This window comes from Carassius auratus, chromosome 10, assembly GCF_003368295.1.
Source record: "Carassius auratus strain Wakin chromosome 10, ASM336829v1, whole genome shotgun sequence".
Taxonomy (NCBI): Eukaryota; Metazoa; Chordata; class Actinopteri; order Cypriniformes; family Cyprinidae; genus Carassius; species Carassius auratus.
Genome location: NC_039252.1, coordinates 20,757,346 through 20,772,470, shown reverse-complemented (window position 1 = coordinate 20,772,470; position 15,125 = coordinate 20,757,346). Strand labels below are relative to the sequence as shown.

Here is a 15,125-nt window from a genome sequence, read left to right as displayed (position 1 = left end):
ACTGTTGGAGGGACTTTTGCTGCGTCCGAAGGGAGCTGCGGCTCTGCTGCACCGGAAAGGCGAGTCCCCCTTGCGAAGCGAGGCATGGCTTGATGCGTCTGATGGAGGGCTCTCACTGCGACCGAAGGGAGCCAGTAGCTCTATTCCCCCGGGAGGGAGAACCCTATCCGCCCTTGAGCATGCAACATAACTCAGACTGGGGGTTCACCCTGCGACCGAAGGGAGCCGTGGGTCTGCTGCACCGGAAGGGAGAGCCCCATCAGATGCAGAATAGGCAAGAAGATTCGAGGAACGGTTTGATGCATCGGATGGAGGGCTCCTGCTGCGACCGAAGGGAGCCAGCGGCTGTGTTCCCCCGGGAGGGAGATCCCGGTCCGCCCTTGAGCATGCAACATAACTCAGACGGGGGGTTCACCCTGCGACCGAAGGGAGCCGTGGGTCTGCTGCACCGGTAGGGGAGCCCCGTCCGATACGGAGTAGGCAAGAAAACGCGACTGATGGAGGGACTCTCGCTGCGTCCGAAGGGAGCTGCGGCTCTGCTGCACCGGAAGGGAGAGTCCCCCTTGCGACTGTATAAGCGGCTTAATTTGATGCATCGGATGGAGGGCTGTCACAACGACCGAAGGGGGCCTGTGGCTCTGCTGCACCGGGAGGGATACCCCCATCTGCCGCTGAGCGCGCAGCGCAACTCAATGACAGATGAAAGGCTCACACTGCGACCGAAGGGAGCCACTGCCCAGCTGCACCGGAAGGGAGAGCCCTGTCCGATGCTGAAATAGGCAAGGAGATTGTAACGATGGCTGGAGGGCCCTTACTTTGGCCGAAGAAACGATAACTGAGAGGCTTCTATTATTCAAGTACACAACATGATTTAAGGAGGAATATATAAAAAATTTATTTATTTTTATTTTTATTTTTTTTAAATGTCTGATGAACAACAACTGAGGGCATCTATCGGATTATGTGAGAGGCCCCTTTTGAGCTGCTTAAGATTAGGGCTGAAACGATTCCTCGAGTAACGCGATTACAAAAAATGATGTAGGCAAATTCCTCTGCTTCGAAGCCTCTTTTAATTTATTCTAAATCTCACGTCGGGTTCTTTCGCAATGAATTTTTTTTTTTTTTTTTTTTTTTTGAATGAATTAATCAAAATAGGTAATTGCACTTACATCCGATTCACGAATTAATATCTCTAAATATTAAGACGGAACAGTGTTTAAATGTAAATCCTGCATGTTCTGTGTGTCTCTGTTAATGAATGGAGCAGGAGCGCGACTTCCTTTTTCACACACACACTGAAGCGCGCATTACTCTCACGGTAATTTCTGCGTCTGCTGTCTCACTAAATGAGGACTTGAACACATGAACAACATCTCCAGAACTGCTCTGACAGTCAGTTCATGAGCATTTGACTTTAAGTAAAACTAGCGTCACATCACATACACAGAACTGAAAAGGTACGTCAACCCGACTAAATAAAGGTCCGGGGTCCTGACATTTTATCCTATCCATCAGATTTACTGTGCATGCGCACATCAGTATAATTAAGCAACAACACATTTTGTTACTCGATTAATTTTTTTTTTTTTTTTTTTTTTTTTTAACCAGAGTCGTTGATGAAATGAGGGTCCATCGTGAATTTAGAATGGGCGTTCCGGAGTTAGACAAAAGCGAGCCTGATGAGGTTGAATTGGAGAATGGACATAAAATATATATTTTTATTTATTTATTTATTTATTTTTGAGGCTCTTGCGGCAGCGAGAATTGCGGCAGTAGGGAAGGATGGAAAGGGCTCCTGCGGGAGCAGACACTGCTATGGCAGTGGTGAAATATAGGTAGAGGCTCCTGCGGGAGCAGACACTGCTGCGGCAGTGGTGAAATATAGGTAGAGGCTCCTGCGGGAGAAGACACTGCTGCGGCAGTGGTGAAATATAGGTAGAGGCTCCTGCGGAAGCGGAGACTGCTGCGGCAGTGAGGAAAAAACAGAAAAGGCTCCTGCAGGAGCGGACAATACTGCGGCGGTGGGGAGATATAGAGAAGGCTCCTGCGGGAGCGGACAATGCTGCGGCGGTGGGGAGATACAGAGAAAGCTCCTGCGGAAGGATGGCTGAAGTGAGGATTGACCATTACAGATAGATAGGGCATGTTAGGAGAGTTAGCTATGGTAGATTAGGAGTTTTAGTGAAAGGGGATGAGCTGGCGTTAGAGGGGTTGGCTGAAGAGGGTTTGAGATAGATATATAAATAAATAAAATAATCGGCCTGACCAATAATAGGTCTTGGTACCCTCTGCCTTCTGGCAAATCTGGAGCTGGAGGCCACTGAACAGAAAAATGGTTAGTAGCATGAGGGAGCGGAAGAGTTAAGGGCGCGTTTACGAATGGAGGCGGCCTCACGTTTGCTTCAGCTGATGTGGGTCGTGGGAAGGGGCTGGGGTGTGTGATGTCTTGAAGAACCTGTGTAGCCTGCACTGCTAGCAGAAGTAACAGGATGGAAATACTGAGATGTGCAGGCCCGTGTTGCAAGTAAAAGTAGCTTCATGCTTGCTTTGGCTGCCGTAGTTGTTGGCTGATTTGACAATTGCTCAAACTTGAATTAATACGGTCCTGTTGGAAAAGCATCTTTTCCTCTTGTTTTGGCCTTCGGGCCCTTTTAAACAGCCTCCGGAGCAGATAAATTTGGGATGCTGTTTTCCTGTTGTAGTATGGACTGTGAAAAATAGAGGCTTTGAAACAATGTAGCATGTTTAGATTTATAAACCATTGTACCAATAGACATGTCTATAGCAGTAACGTTAATTGCAGTAATTCAAATTCAAGCCGTTTCTAAAGACATTTACTTTGCATGCTTTTCATATAACAGTCCTAAAAAGACGATAGAAAATTTACTCACTTGTTGTTCTGCAGCCAAACACGAGGCAGTAGCGTGAAAAATTCTGAATAATCATGCCAGTAAATGGTGAAATATGTCCCTAAATAATTGATCCTGCCGGAATAATTGCATGAAACTTATGTCTGTATCATCTCAGTGAGGTTTAAACATGCACAGTAAAGCAGATGTAATGTCTTTAGACATTTCGGTGTGGATGACAACTCTGCAAAAAGCCTTTGCTTCGTGGTTAAAAAGTGGCATCGTCATCGGACAGAGTTAAGTCATAACGCCGTTTAACAAATTTTGGCGTCTTCATAAGCGCATTCTATATATAACGTCTATTTAAATTGTTCAGATGAGCAAATCACGAGGTTTTCTTGCATGATTAGCATTTTAATTGTTTGGTCAGACGGTTCATATATTGATCTATATATTCACGCTCATAAATCGGGGATTAAACGTGGAATTTATCTTTTGTATGCTAAATATGTAAACAATATGTGCACAGTACCTATAACTGCGCTTTACATTTTGCAAGATTGACATGCTAAATGGCTAACTGACCCGGTTTACTCTCATCTTAACAAAATTGATAAGAGTTCCTTGCGTTTACGAACGACATGTATCTGTTTAATCAACTCGACATGTATACCGGTTTAGTCCTTTCGTTCACGAATGAGAGCTCTCGATCTCTGAGACTCATATGAAACTCGCTCATTGTGGATGACAACTCTGAAAAATTCTTCATGAATGAGTGTAAACCGAGAACGATTCGTTCGCCTAGAAGATTCATTCGAAAAAACGATTGTTTCACGAACGACATGCCACTACAACAACGCACGGTCTTCGCCGCTAGTGGAGGCAGCATCGAACTGCGACACGGCTGAAAAAGCGAGAGAGGTTTACTGCGGGGAGAACTGGAGCACGGCTGCGATCCAGCATTATAATAGAGCCCGGTCCTGGCGAGAAAATCGTGTTGCCGAGTGAGGCGAGCTCAAGGATTTGCACGAGCTTTTGGCCACAACGTGTGGCTTGGCGAGAAGAGCAGCTGACCGATGACGCTTGTTGGTGTTCGGCGGATAGATATCTTCGTCGGAAGGAAGATTGGGCCTGTGATAAGAAGACGGACAGCGCGAACCGAATGCTGACAGAGCGAACCGAATGCTGACAGACGGTCTATGCCGAAAAACTGTCGTGGGACAGGAGGTAGGAAGACTGGATATATATACGCGTGCGTGCTATAAGATGATTAGCTAAACGAGATGCACCTGTACCAAATTGGATGATTATCTGATCGTGCTTCTCCCGAACTTTGTTAATAAAACCACATATTTCAAAACCATATGTGCTGCTTAGAGATTATTTTCCCCAAAGAAGATTACAAAAGAACCTAAACTGTTCTGTTTGGAAACAGATGAACTTAAGACTATTTCACCCAAAAATTAAATAAAAAATATGATTTACCCAACCTGTATCCATTTCTTTCTGTTGTGGAAAAAAAAAATATTTTAAGGAATATGGAGATATTTTGTATTCCATAGAAAAGTCATAACATTTAAAAAACAGCATGAGGGTGAATACATTCTTATGTGTGCTTTAAAGAGGGTTTACAGTCGTGTAACACCATAAGATTAGCATAAAATCATTTCTCTTGCATGAACAGGTTGAAGTATTCTGAAGAAGGTTCAAATATTTTCAGAGTCAAAATGTATTTTGCTGATATTCGGAACCATCTATAAAACATTGCATAAATAAGTGGATTCAAGCATGAATTAATACATAAAATCCAATACATTATATTAATTACCAGAGTGTCACCTGTGTCTTGCCCAAGCATAAGAGAAGCTATATAATATGGTATCCAGCAAAGAAGATAAACCATGACAACAATCCCTAAGGTTCTTGCTGCCTTTTTTTCTGATTTGGCTTTTTTGTCTGAGAGTGAATTTATATGCTCAGCTTGATGTTTTGCTATGAAGCAGATTTTCATATATAAAGAAATTATTATACAACACGGTGTTACTAAAGTAACTATGATATCAGTTATGATATATCCAAACTTAATAAAAAGTATACATTCTCCAACATATGTATCATTTTTCTCTGGATAGGCTATAGACTCATACAAAATAAAAAAAGAATACATGCAGGAAAATACCCAGTTTACAACAATAGAAAGAACTGCTCTGTTAATATTGACTCTTGCTGGATATCGCAAAGGGTCATTTACAGCGATGTAACGATCCACAGATATAATAATCAAATTACCAAGAGATGCCGTAACAACCACACAGAAAAGAATAAGAAATATTGAACAAAATATTTCTCCAAAGTACCAACATGGCTCAATCAATTTGATGCCTTGTACTGGCGTGAGAATCAGTCCCACGATCAGATCAGCCACTGCCAGAGAGAAGACACATTGGTTGGAGTGTGGAGCTCTTTGAAGTGAGCAATGGAAATGATCACCAACAAGTTCAGAAACACAGTAAATACTGATATTGTAGAAATGAATATGTAAACAATAATGTACTCTGCTCCAGGTTTTATGTTTCTGGTACAAGACAAATTGTTATTTGGAAAGCAGAATTGAATTGATTCATTGTCCGTATTTGTCGCTCCCCAGATAGACATTTTGGTGATAACACAATATGGAGTTGACTCTGTGCTTCATCAGAGAACTATTCCAAATCTGTTTGAGGATGCTTGTCAGTTTGGCCTCCTGCGTTCATCACTGACATGACCCTGTTTTATACTTGCAAAAAGAGTAGCGACTACCCACTCAGAATGAGATTTCATTATTCACTTTTTGACCCACCTACTATTTAAATATTCATAGACTGTATTAATCTGATTCATAGTTTTGAATTGGTAAAACTAATCTAATAATATTTTCAAGACATAGAATAGCTCAGAGCTTCTTTTGTAGTTAAATTTTACGAATTGTATCTGACCCACAGTAGGTTTGACATAAGTTACCATTAGAACAACTTGCCTACATTCAAACATTTATGTACGTTAATACACAAAACATTAAAAGCTAGAAGTGTTAGACATTAAATAGTTTTGACCTTTAAATTCCTTGGAAATTCATTTGACAAGTTGGATTAGCACATAATTATTGTCATACAGTATCATTATCGTATTTTGCATTACGATCATACATTCATCAAACCAAAGCAAATATACAAACAAAAATATGAGTTCATGAACACAAACAATCTCTAGAGCTGCTCTGAGAGTCACTTTATGAGGATTTTACTATAACTCTGGTCATATGATATACAGACAGAAAGCTAAAGGCTTTCACAGAAACCTGTAAAATAACATTTCCATTTAACTTGAAGAATCTGTGATAAAAAAACATTACTTTATCTAGTATAACATCTATTAATAAAATTATTAACACTTTCTATGAAACCTGTATTAATAATACATTATAAGGGTATTCTTATGGCATTATAATTTATACATAATACACTATAAAAACCTTATAATACATTTGATCAACTAATGAATAATCATAACAACAATTATAATAAATCAAAATAATTACATATTTGTGGTTATAAGTTTAAGAGTATGATTATTTATAACTCAATGAACACCATATTAAATCTACTTCATTTACAGTATAATGAACAGTATAATGAATGAGTTCTCCTTGAACTGTCACCTTATCATGGTGGAGAGGTTTGAGTACCCGAATGATCCTGGGAGCTATGTTGTCTGGGGCTATATGCTCCTGGTAGGGTCTCCCAAGGCAAACAGGTCCTTGGTGACGGGCCAGACTAAGAACAGTTCACAAACCCCTCATGTTAACATTTACATCAAGGACCGAGACGTCGCCCGGCATGGCGCAGCCGAGGCCCCACCCTGGAGCCAGGCCCGGGGTTGGGGCTCGTATGCGAGCGCCTGGTGGCCGGGCCTTCCCCCATGGGGCCCGGCCGGGCTCAGCCCAGAGGAGTGACGTGGGGCCGCCCTCCTGTGGGCTCACCACCTGCAGGAGGGAGCGTAAGGGGCCGGTGCATAGAGGATCGGGCGACAGTCGAAGGCGAGACCCCCGACGACCCGATCTCTGGACATGGAATCTGGCTTTAGGGACGTGGAATGTCACCTTGCTGGCGGGGAAGGAGCCTGAGCTTGTGCAGGAGGTCGAGAGGTACCGACTAGAGATAGTCGGGCTCACCTCCACGCACAGCTTGGGCTCTGGAACCACACTTCTTGAGAGAGGCTGGACTCTCTACCACTCTGGAGTTGCCCATGGTGAGAGGCGGAGGGCTGGAGTGGGTTTGCTTATAGCCCGCCAGCTCAGCCGCCATGTGTTGGGGTTCACCCCGGTGAACGAGAGGGTCGCTTCCCTGCGCCTTCGAGTCGGGGATAGGTCTCTCACTGTCGTTTGTGCCTACGGGCCGAACGGCAGTGCGGACTACCCGGCCCTTTTGGAGTCTCTGGGAGGGGTGCTGGAAAGTGCTCTGACTGGAGACTCCGTCGTTCTACTGGGGGACTTCAATGCTCACGTGGGCAGTGACAGTGACACCTGGAGGGGCGTGATTGGGAGGAACGGCCCCCCTGACCTGAACCCGAGCGGTGTTCTGTTATTGGATTTCTGTGTATTGAGTCCGAGTGGACCATGTTCTCCACCTCCATTGTCACTGCGGCTGCTCGGAGCTGTGGCCGTAAGGTCTCCGGTGCCTGTCGAGGCGGCAATCCCCGAACCCGGTGGTGGACACCGGAAGAAAGGGATGCCGTCAAGCTGAAGAAGGAGTCCTATCAGGCCTGGATGGCTTGTGGGACTCCAGAGGCAGCTGACAGGTACCGGCAGGCCAAGCGGACTGCAGCCCGGGTAGTCGTGGAGGCAAAATATCGGGCCTGGGAGGAGTTTGGTGAGGCCATGGAGAAAGACTATCGGTTGACCTCGAAGAGATTCTGGCAAACTGTTCGACGCCTCAGGAGGGGGAAGCTGTGCCCTACCAACACTGTTTACAGTGGAGATGGGCACCTGTTGACCTCAACTGGGGATATCGTCGGGCAGTGGAAGGAATACTTCGAGGATCTCCTCAATCCCACCGACTTGTGTTCCGTTGAGGAAGCAGTAGCTGGGGACTCGGAGGAGGAATCATCCATCACCCAGGCTGAAGTCATCGAGGTAGTTAAAAAGCTCCTCGGTGGCAAGGCGGAACACTGGACCAGCTCTATACCCTTTACAGGGTGCTGGAGGGTTCATGGGAGTTTGCCCAACCAGTCCACATGTGTTTTGTGGATTTGGAGAAGGCATTCGACCGTGTTCCTCGCGACATCCTGTGGAGGGTGCTCTGGGAGTATGGGGTCGGCGGCCCCCTGCTTAGGGCTGTTCGGTCCCTATACGACCGGAGCAAGAGCTTGGTTCGCATTGCCGGCAGTAAGTCAGACCTGTTCCCAGTGCATGTTGGACTCCGGCAGGGCTGCCCTTTGTCACCGGTTCTGTTCATAATTTTTATGGACAGAATTTCTAGGCGCAGCCAAGGGCCAGAGAGTGTCCGGTTTGGGGACCATGCGATTTCGTCGCTGCTTTTTGCAGATGATGTTGTTGTGTTGGCCTCCTCAGACCAGGACCTTCAGCGTGCACTGGGACGGTTTGCAGCCGAGTGTGAAGCGGTTGGGATGAGAATCAGCACCTCCAAGTCCGAGGCCATGGTTCTCAGTCGGAAAAGGGTGGATTGCCCACTTCAGGTTGGTGGAGAGTTCCTGCCTCAAGTGGAGGAGTTCAGGTATCTTGGGGTCTTGTTCACGAGTGAGGGAAGGATGGAACGTGAGACTGACAGACGGATCGGTGCAGCTTCTGCAGTAATGCGGTCGCTGTACCGGTCTTTCGTGGTGAAGAAGGAGCTGAGCTGTAAGGCAAAGCTCTCGATTTACTGGTCAATCTACGTTCCTACTCTCACCTATGGTCATGAGCTGTGGGTCATGACCGAAAGGACAAGATCCCGGATGCAGGCGGGCGAAATGAGCTTTCTCCATCGGGTGGCTGGGCGCTCCCTTAGAGATAGGGTGAGAAGCTTGGACACTCTGTAGGAGCTCAGAGTAGAGCCGTTGCTCCTCCACATCGAGAGGAGCCAGCTGAGGTGGCACGGGCATCTATTTCGGATGCCTCCTGGACGCCTTCCCAGGGAGGTGTTCCAGGCACGTCTAGGACCTAGGACACGCTGGAGGGACTATGTCTCCCGGCTGGCCTGGGAACGCCTCGGGGTCCCCCCTGAGGAGCTGGAAGAAATGGCTAGGGAGAGGGAAGTCTGGGTGTCTCTGCTTAGACTGTTGCCCCCGCGACCCGGCCCCGGATTAAGCGGAAGATGATGGATGGATGGATGGATGGATGAACTGTATCATATTTTGACATTGTTTATTTAAATCTCTTAACAGTATCTTACTACAGCTTGTGAGTGCCAACTTTGCAACTAAATGCCAACTAACTCTCATTTAGAGTATTATTGTGCTCAAGAATGGTAGAATCTAGCATGGTAGAATAAGTTGATGTACTTGCAAAGATGTTTATAGTCAGATTATCTGTTGGTTGACCATCAAAATAAAGTGTTAGCATATATTTAAGGTAGCAGACATACTAATACTCTAATGACATGATACATACATACCCTATTCCAAAAAAGTTGGGACACTGTACAAATTGTGAGTAAAAAAGAAATGGAATCATTTACAAATCTCATAAACTTATATTTTATTCAAAATAGAATATAGATAAAATATCAAATGTTGATAGTGAGACCGTTTGAAATGTCATGCCAAATATAAGCTCATTTTTGATTTCATGAGAGCTACTCATTCCAAAAAAGTTGGGACAGGTGGCAATAAGAGCAATTGCAATAATAAAAGTTAAATCTGCACATAAGGAACAGCTAGAGGACCAATTTGGAACTTATTAGGTCAATCGGCATCATGATTGGGTATAAAAAGAGCCTCTCAGAGTGGCAGTGTCTCTCAGAAGTCAAGATGGGCAGAGGATCACCAACTCCCCCAATGATGAGGAGAAAAATAGTGAAGCAATATTAGAAAGGAGTTTCTCAGAGAAAAATTGCAAAGATTTTGAAGTTATCTTCATCTACAGTGCATAATATCATCCAAAGATTCAGAGAATCTGGAACAATCTCTGTGCGTAAGGGTCAAGGCCGGAAAACCAGACTGGATGCCCGGTCCCTTAGATGGAACTGCATCACATACAGGAATACTACTGTAATGGGAATCACAACATGGGCTCAGGAATACTTCCAGAAAACATTGTCAGTGAACACAATCCATTGTGCCATTTGCCGTTGCTGGCTAAAACTCTATAGGTCATAAAAGAAGCCATATCTAAACATGATCCAAAAGCGCAGGTGTTTTCTCTGGGCCAACGCTCATTTAAAATAAACTGTGGCGAAGTGGAAAACTATTCTGTGGTCAGACGAATCAACGTTCGAAGTTCTTTTTGAAAAACTGGGACGCCATGTCATCCGGACTAAAGAGGACAAGGACAATCCAAGTTGATATCAGCGCTCAGTTCAGAAGCCTGTATCTCTGATGGTATGGGGTTGCATGAGTGCGTGTGGCATGGGCAGCTTACACATCTGGAAAGGCACCATCAATGCTGAAAGGTATATCCAAGTTCTAGAACAACATATGCTCCCATCCAGATGTCGTCTCTTTCAGGGAAGACCTTGCATTTTGCAACATGACAATGTCAGACCACATTCTGCATCAATTACAATATCATGTTAGTGTAGAAGTAGGATCCGGGTACTGAAATGGCCAGCCTGCAGTCCATATCGTTCACCCATAGAAAACATTTGGTGCATCATAAAGAGGAAGATGAGACAAAGAAGACCTAAGACAGTTGAGCGACTAGAAACCTGTATTAGACAAGAATGGGATGACATTCCTATTCCTAAACTTGAGCAACTTGTCTCCTTAGTCCCCAGATATTTGCAGACTGCTATAAAAAGAAGAGGGGATCCCACAAAGTTTAAACATGGCCTTGTTTCAACTTTTTTTTAGATGTGTTGATGCAATGAAATTTAAAATCAACTTCTTTTTCAATTAAAATTAGACATTTTCTCAGTTTAAACATTTTGTTATGTCATCTATGTTGTATTAGAATAAAATAAGACAAATTGAAACTTCCACATCATTGCATTCTGTTTTATTCACAATTTGTACAGTGTCCTAGCTTTTTTTGAATCGGGTTTGTAGTTGCAGAGTTACTTATCAACAGCTGTCTAAAGGGTACCATCAAAATAATCAAACTGGTATTACAATAAAAATAGTTCAAAGCAAGTGTGTCATATTACACATTCAACTGATCTGATATCTGACCTTATGGCTGTTTGAGAGAATTTTTATGATTATTACTATTACGACTACTACTACTTATTAGTGGTCTTTGCTTTAGGTAAAGTAGCATCAGAAAATGGCAAGATATGAGACTTATAATACATTATAACTATGAGAAATATAACAAATTGTAAAAGTGGATGCAACTTGTTCATTGAGTTATGAAACATCACACTCTTAAAAGCTATAACCACAAATAAGTAAATATTATTATATATTAAAACTGTTCTTGTGAATATTCATGAGATGATACAACATATAATTATTTTTTTTATATATATATATATATAATGCGTTATGTATTCATTATAATGCCTTAAGAATACCCTTATAATATATATATATATATATATATATATATATATATATATATATATATATATATATATATATATATATATATATATATATATATATATAAATAAACTGATTTCATTGGGACCTTCAATGACCTAAGTTTCCATGACCTGTGTACCTTTAAAAAAGAAAATGTAAAGTAATCTGGCCAACTAGATCCAGATTCAATGTTTACAGCACCACCTATTGAAAGAAAATCTGCACAGTAATTCTTGTTAAACAAACTAAACTGGGCTCTTTAAAATGAACGGCCCACCAAAACTGTTTTCCATAGCTGTATGTTAGAGAAGTTAAACATCTAGAGGCACTACTGGGAAAACAGGGAACATGAAAAGCTTAATAACGGTCCAAATTAATGATCATCTATAACTCACACGAATCTTTAGTTATTTCATCCAGTTTATCTCTTTTGTTGGTATCGCATGTTTAAAAAACTTCCTTCTAGGGCAGCAGAAAAAAAAATGCTATTAGATCTCAACAGTAAGAACTGTCACTTGAATCAAAGATCATCTCTGATACACAATTTGATATTTACAAAAACTACTGCATTCTTTCATCAGACAACATCTGTTACTCAGTAGGAAAGTCCTCACCACAGTTCTTCAGCATTTGCACAATAAAGCAGACCAAAAAAAAAAAAAAAAACTTTTAAAAGACCCTGAAAATGTCCATGAAGACATTATATTTTTATACTGTAATATGCACTAATGCTTTCCAGCAGCATAATTCTTAATGTCTAAACAAAGATTTGTCCTTGCATCAGTTTTCCACTCTGAGTTAATAAATTCTTAGAAGCTTCTTTAGACGATATTAATCATTTGAAATCCTCAGATCTGTCACACTGATCTAGTCATTAGACACCCTACCTAAACATTTCAAAACCATATGTGCTACTTAGATATTATTTTTCCCAATGAAGATTACAAAAGAACCTAAACTATTCTGTTTGGAAACAGATGAAGTTAAGACTATAATTCACCCCAAAATTAAAAAGCTTATATGATTTACCAAACCTTATGTCATTTTAAACCTGTATGCATTTGTTTCTTTTGTGGAAAAAAAAAATATATTTTAAGGAATGCAGAGATATTTTTTAAAACATGTTTTGTATAAAAACAGCATGAGGGTGAGTACAGTCTTATGTGTGCTTTAAAGAGGCTTTACAGTAGTGTAACACCATAAGATTAGCATAAAATCATTTCTCTTGCATGAACAGGTTGAAGTATTCTGAAGAAGGTTCAAATATTTTCAGAGTCAAAATGTATTTTGCTGATATTCGGAACCATCTATAAAACATTGCATAAATAAGTGGATTAAAGCATGAATTCATGCATAAAATCCAATACATTATATTAATTACCAGAGTGTCACCTGTGTCTTGCCCAAGCATAAGAGAAGCTATATAATATGGTATCCAGCAAAGAAGATAAACCATGACAACAATCCCTAAGGTTCTTGCAGCCTTTTTTTCTGATTTGGCTTTTTTGTCTGAGAGTGAATTTATATGCTCAGCTTGATGTTTTGCTATTAAGCAGATTTTCATATATAAAGACATTATTATACAACACGGTGTTACTAAAATAACTATGATATCAGTTATGATATATCCAAACTTAATAAAAAGCATACATTTTCCAACATATGTATCATTTTTCTCTGGATAGGCTATAGACTCATACAAAATAAAAAAAGAATACATGCAGGAAAATACCCAGTTTACAACAATAGAAAGAACTGCTCTGTTAATATTGACTCTTGCTGGATATCGCAAAGGGTCATTCACAGCGATGTAACGATCCACAGATATAATAATCAAATTACCAAGAGATGCCGTAACAGCCACACAGAAAAGAATAAGAAATATTGAACAAAATATTTCTCCAAAGTACCAACATGGCTCAATTAATCTGATGCCCTGTACTGGTGTAAGAATCAGTCCCACGATCAGATCAGCCACTGCCAGAGAGAAGATCAGCACATTGGTTGGAGTGTGGAGCTCTTTGAAGTGAGCAATGGAAATGATCACCAACAAGTTCAGAAACACAGTAAATACTGATATTGTAGAAATGAATATGTACACAAAAATGTACTCTGCTCCAGGTTTTAAGTTTCTGGTACAAGACAAATTGTTATTTGGAAAGCAGAATTGAACTGATTCATTGTCCGTATGTGTCGCTCCCCAGATAGACATTTTGGTGATAACACAATATGGAGTTGACTCTGTGCTTTATCAGAGAACTATTCCAAATCTGTTTGAGGATGCTTGTCAGTTTGGCCTCCTGCGTTCATCACTGACATGACCCTGTTTTATACTTGCAGAAAGAGTAGCGACTACCCACTCAGAATGAGATTTCATTATTCACTTTTTGACCCACCTACTATTTAAATATTCATAGACTGTATTAATCTGATTCATAGTTTTGAATTAGTAAAACTAATCTAATAATATTTTCAAGACATAGAATAGCTCAGAGCTTCTTTTGCAGTTAAATTTTACGAATTGTATCTGACCCACAGTAGGTTTGACATAAGTTACCATTAGAACAACTTGCCTACATTCAAACATTTATGTACGTTAATACACAAAAACATAAAAATTTAGAAGTGTTATACATTAAATAGTTTCACCTTTAAATTCCTTGGAAATTCATTTGACAAGTTGGATTAGCACATAATTATTGTCATATCATTATTGTATTTTGCATTACGATCATACATTCATCAAACCAAAGCAAATATACAAACAAAAATATGAGTTCATGAACACAAACAATCTCTAGAGCTGCTCTGAGAGTCACTTTATGAGGATTTTACTATTTCTTTTTAGTAAAACTCTGGTCATATGATATACAGACAGAAACCTAAAGGCTTTCACAGCAACCTGTAAAATAACATTTCCATTTAACTTGAAGAATCTGTGACAAAAAACATTACTTTATCTAGTATAACATCTATTAATAAAATTATTAACACTTTCTATGAAACCCGTATTAATAATAAATTATAAGGGTATTCTTATGGCATTATAATTTATACATAATACATTATAAACACCTTATAATACATTTGATCAACTAATGAATAATCATAACAACAATTATAATACATCATAATAATTACATATTTGTGGTTATAAGTTTAAGAGTATGATTATTTATAACTCAATGAACACCATATTAAATCTACTTCATTTACAGTATAATGAACTGTATCATATTTTGACATTGTTTATTTAAATCTCTTAACAGTATCTTACTACAGCTTGTGAGTGCCAACTTTGCAACTAAATGCCAACTTACTCTCATTTAGAGTATTATTGTGCTCAAGAATGGTAGAATCTAGCATGGTAGAATAAGTTGATGTACTTGCAAAGATGTTTATAGTCAGATTATCTGTTGGTTAACCATCAAAATAAAGTGTTAGCATATATTTAAAGCAGCAGACATACTAATACTCTATTGACATGATACATACATACCCGATTCCCAAAAAGTTGGGAAACTGTACAAATTGTAAGTAAAAATAAATGGAATAATT

General features: G+C 40.7%; 1 protein-coding gene and 1 pseudogene across 1 annotated transcript; both read right to left on the bottom strand.

The window, feature by feature from the left end:
- Positions 1 to 4,512: 4,512 nt before the first annotated feature.
- LOC113110302 (trace amine-associated receptor 13c-like) lies at positions 4,513 to 5,504 on the bottom strand (annotated as a pseudogene).
- Positions 5,505 to 12,783: 7,279 nt separating this feature from the next.
- LOC113110301 (trace amine-associated receptor 7c-like) lies at positions 12,784 to 13,779 on the bottom strand. Its single transcript, XM_026274409.1, has one exon. The coding sequence runs from the start codon at positions 13,777 to 13,779 to the stop codon at positions 12,784 to 12,786; it is 996 nt and encodes a 331-aa protein (XP_026130194.1).
- Positions 13,780 to 15,125: the final 1,346 nt, after the last annotated feature.

Bases quoted from the DNA above. Each gene is read 5' to 3' on its own strand.
- LOC113110301 (XM_026274409.1), bottom strand. From the start codon at position 13,779: ATGTCTATCTGGGGAGCGACACATACGGACAATGAATCAGTTCAATTC.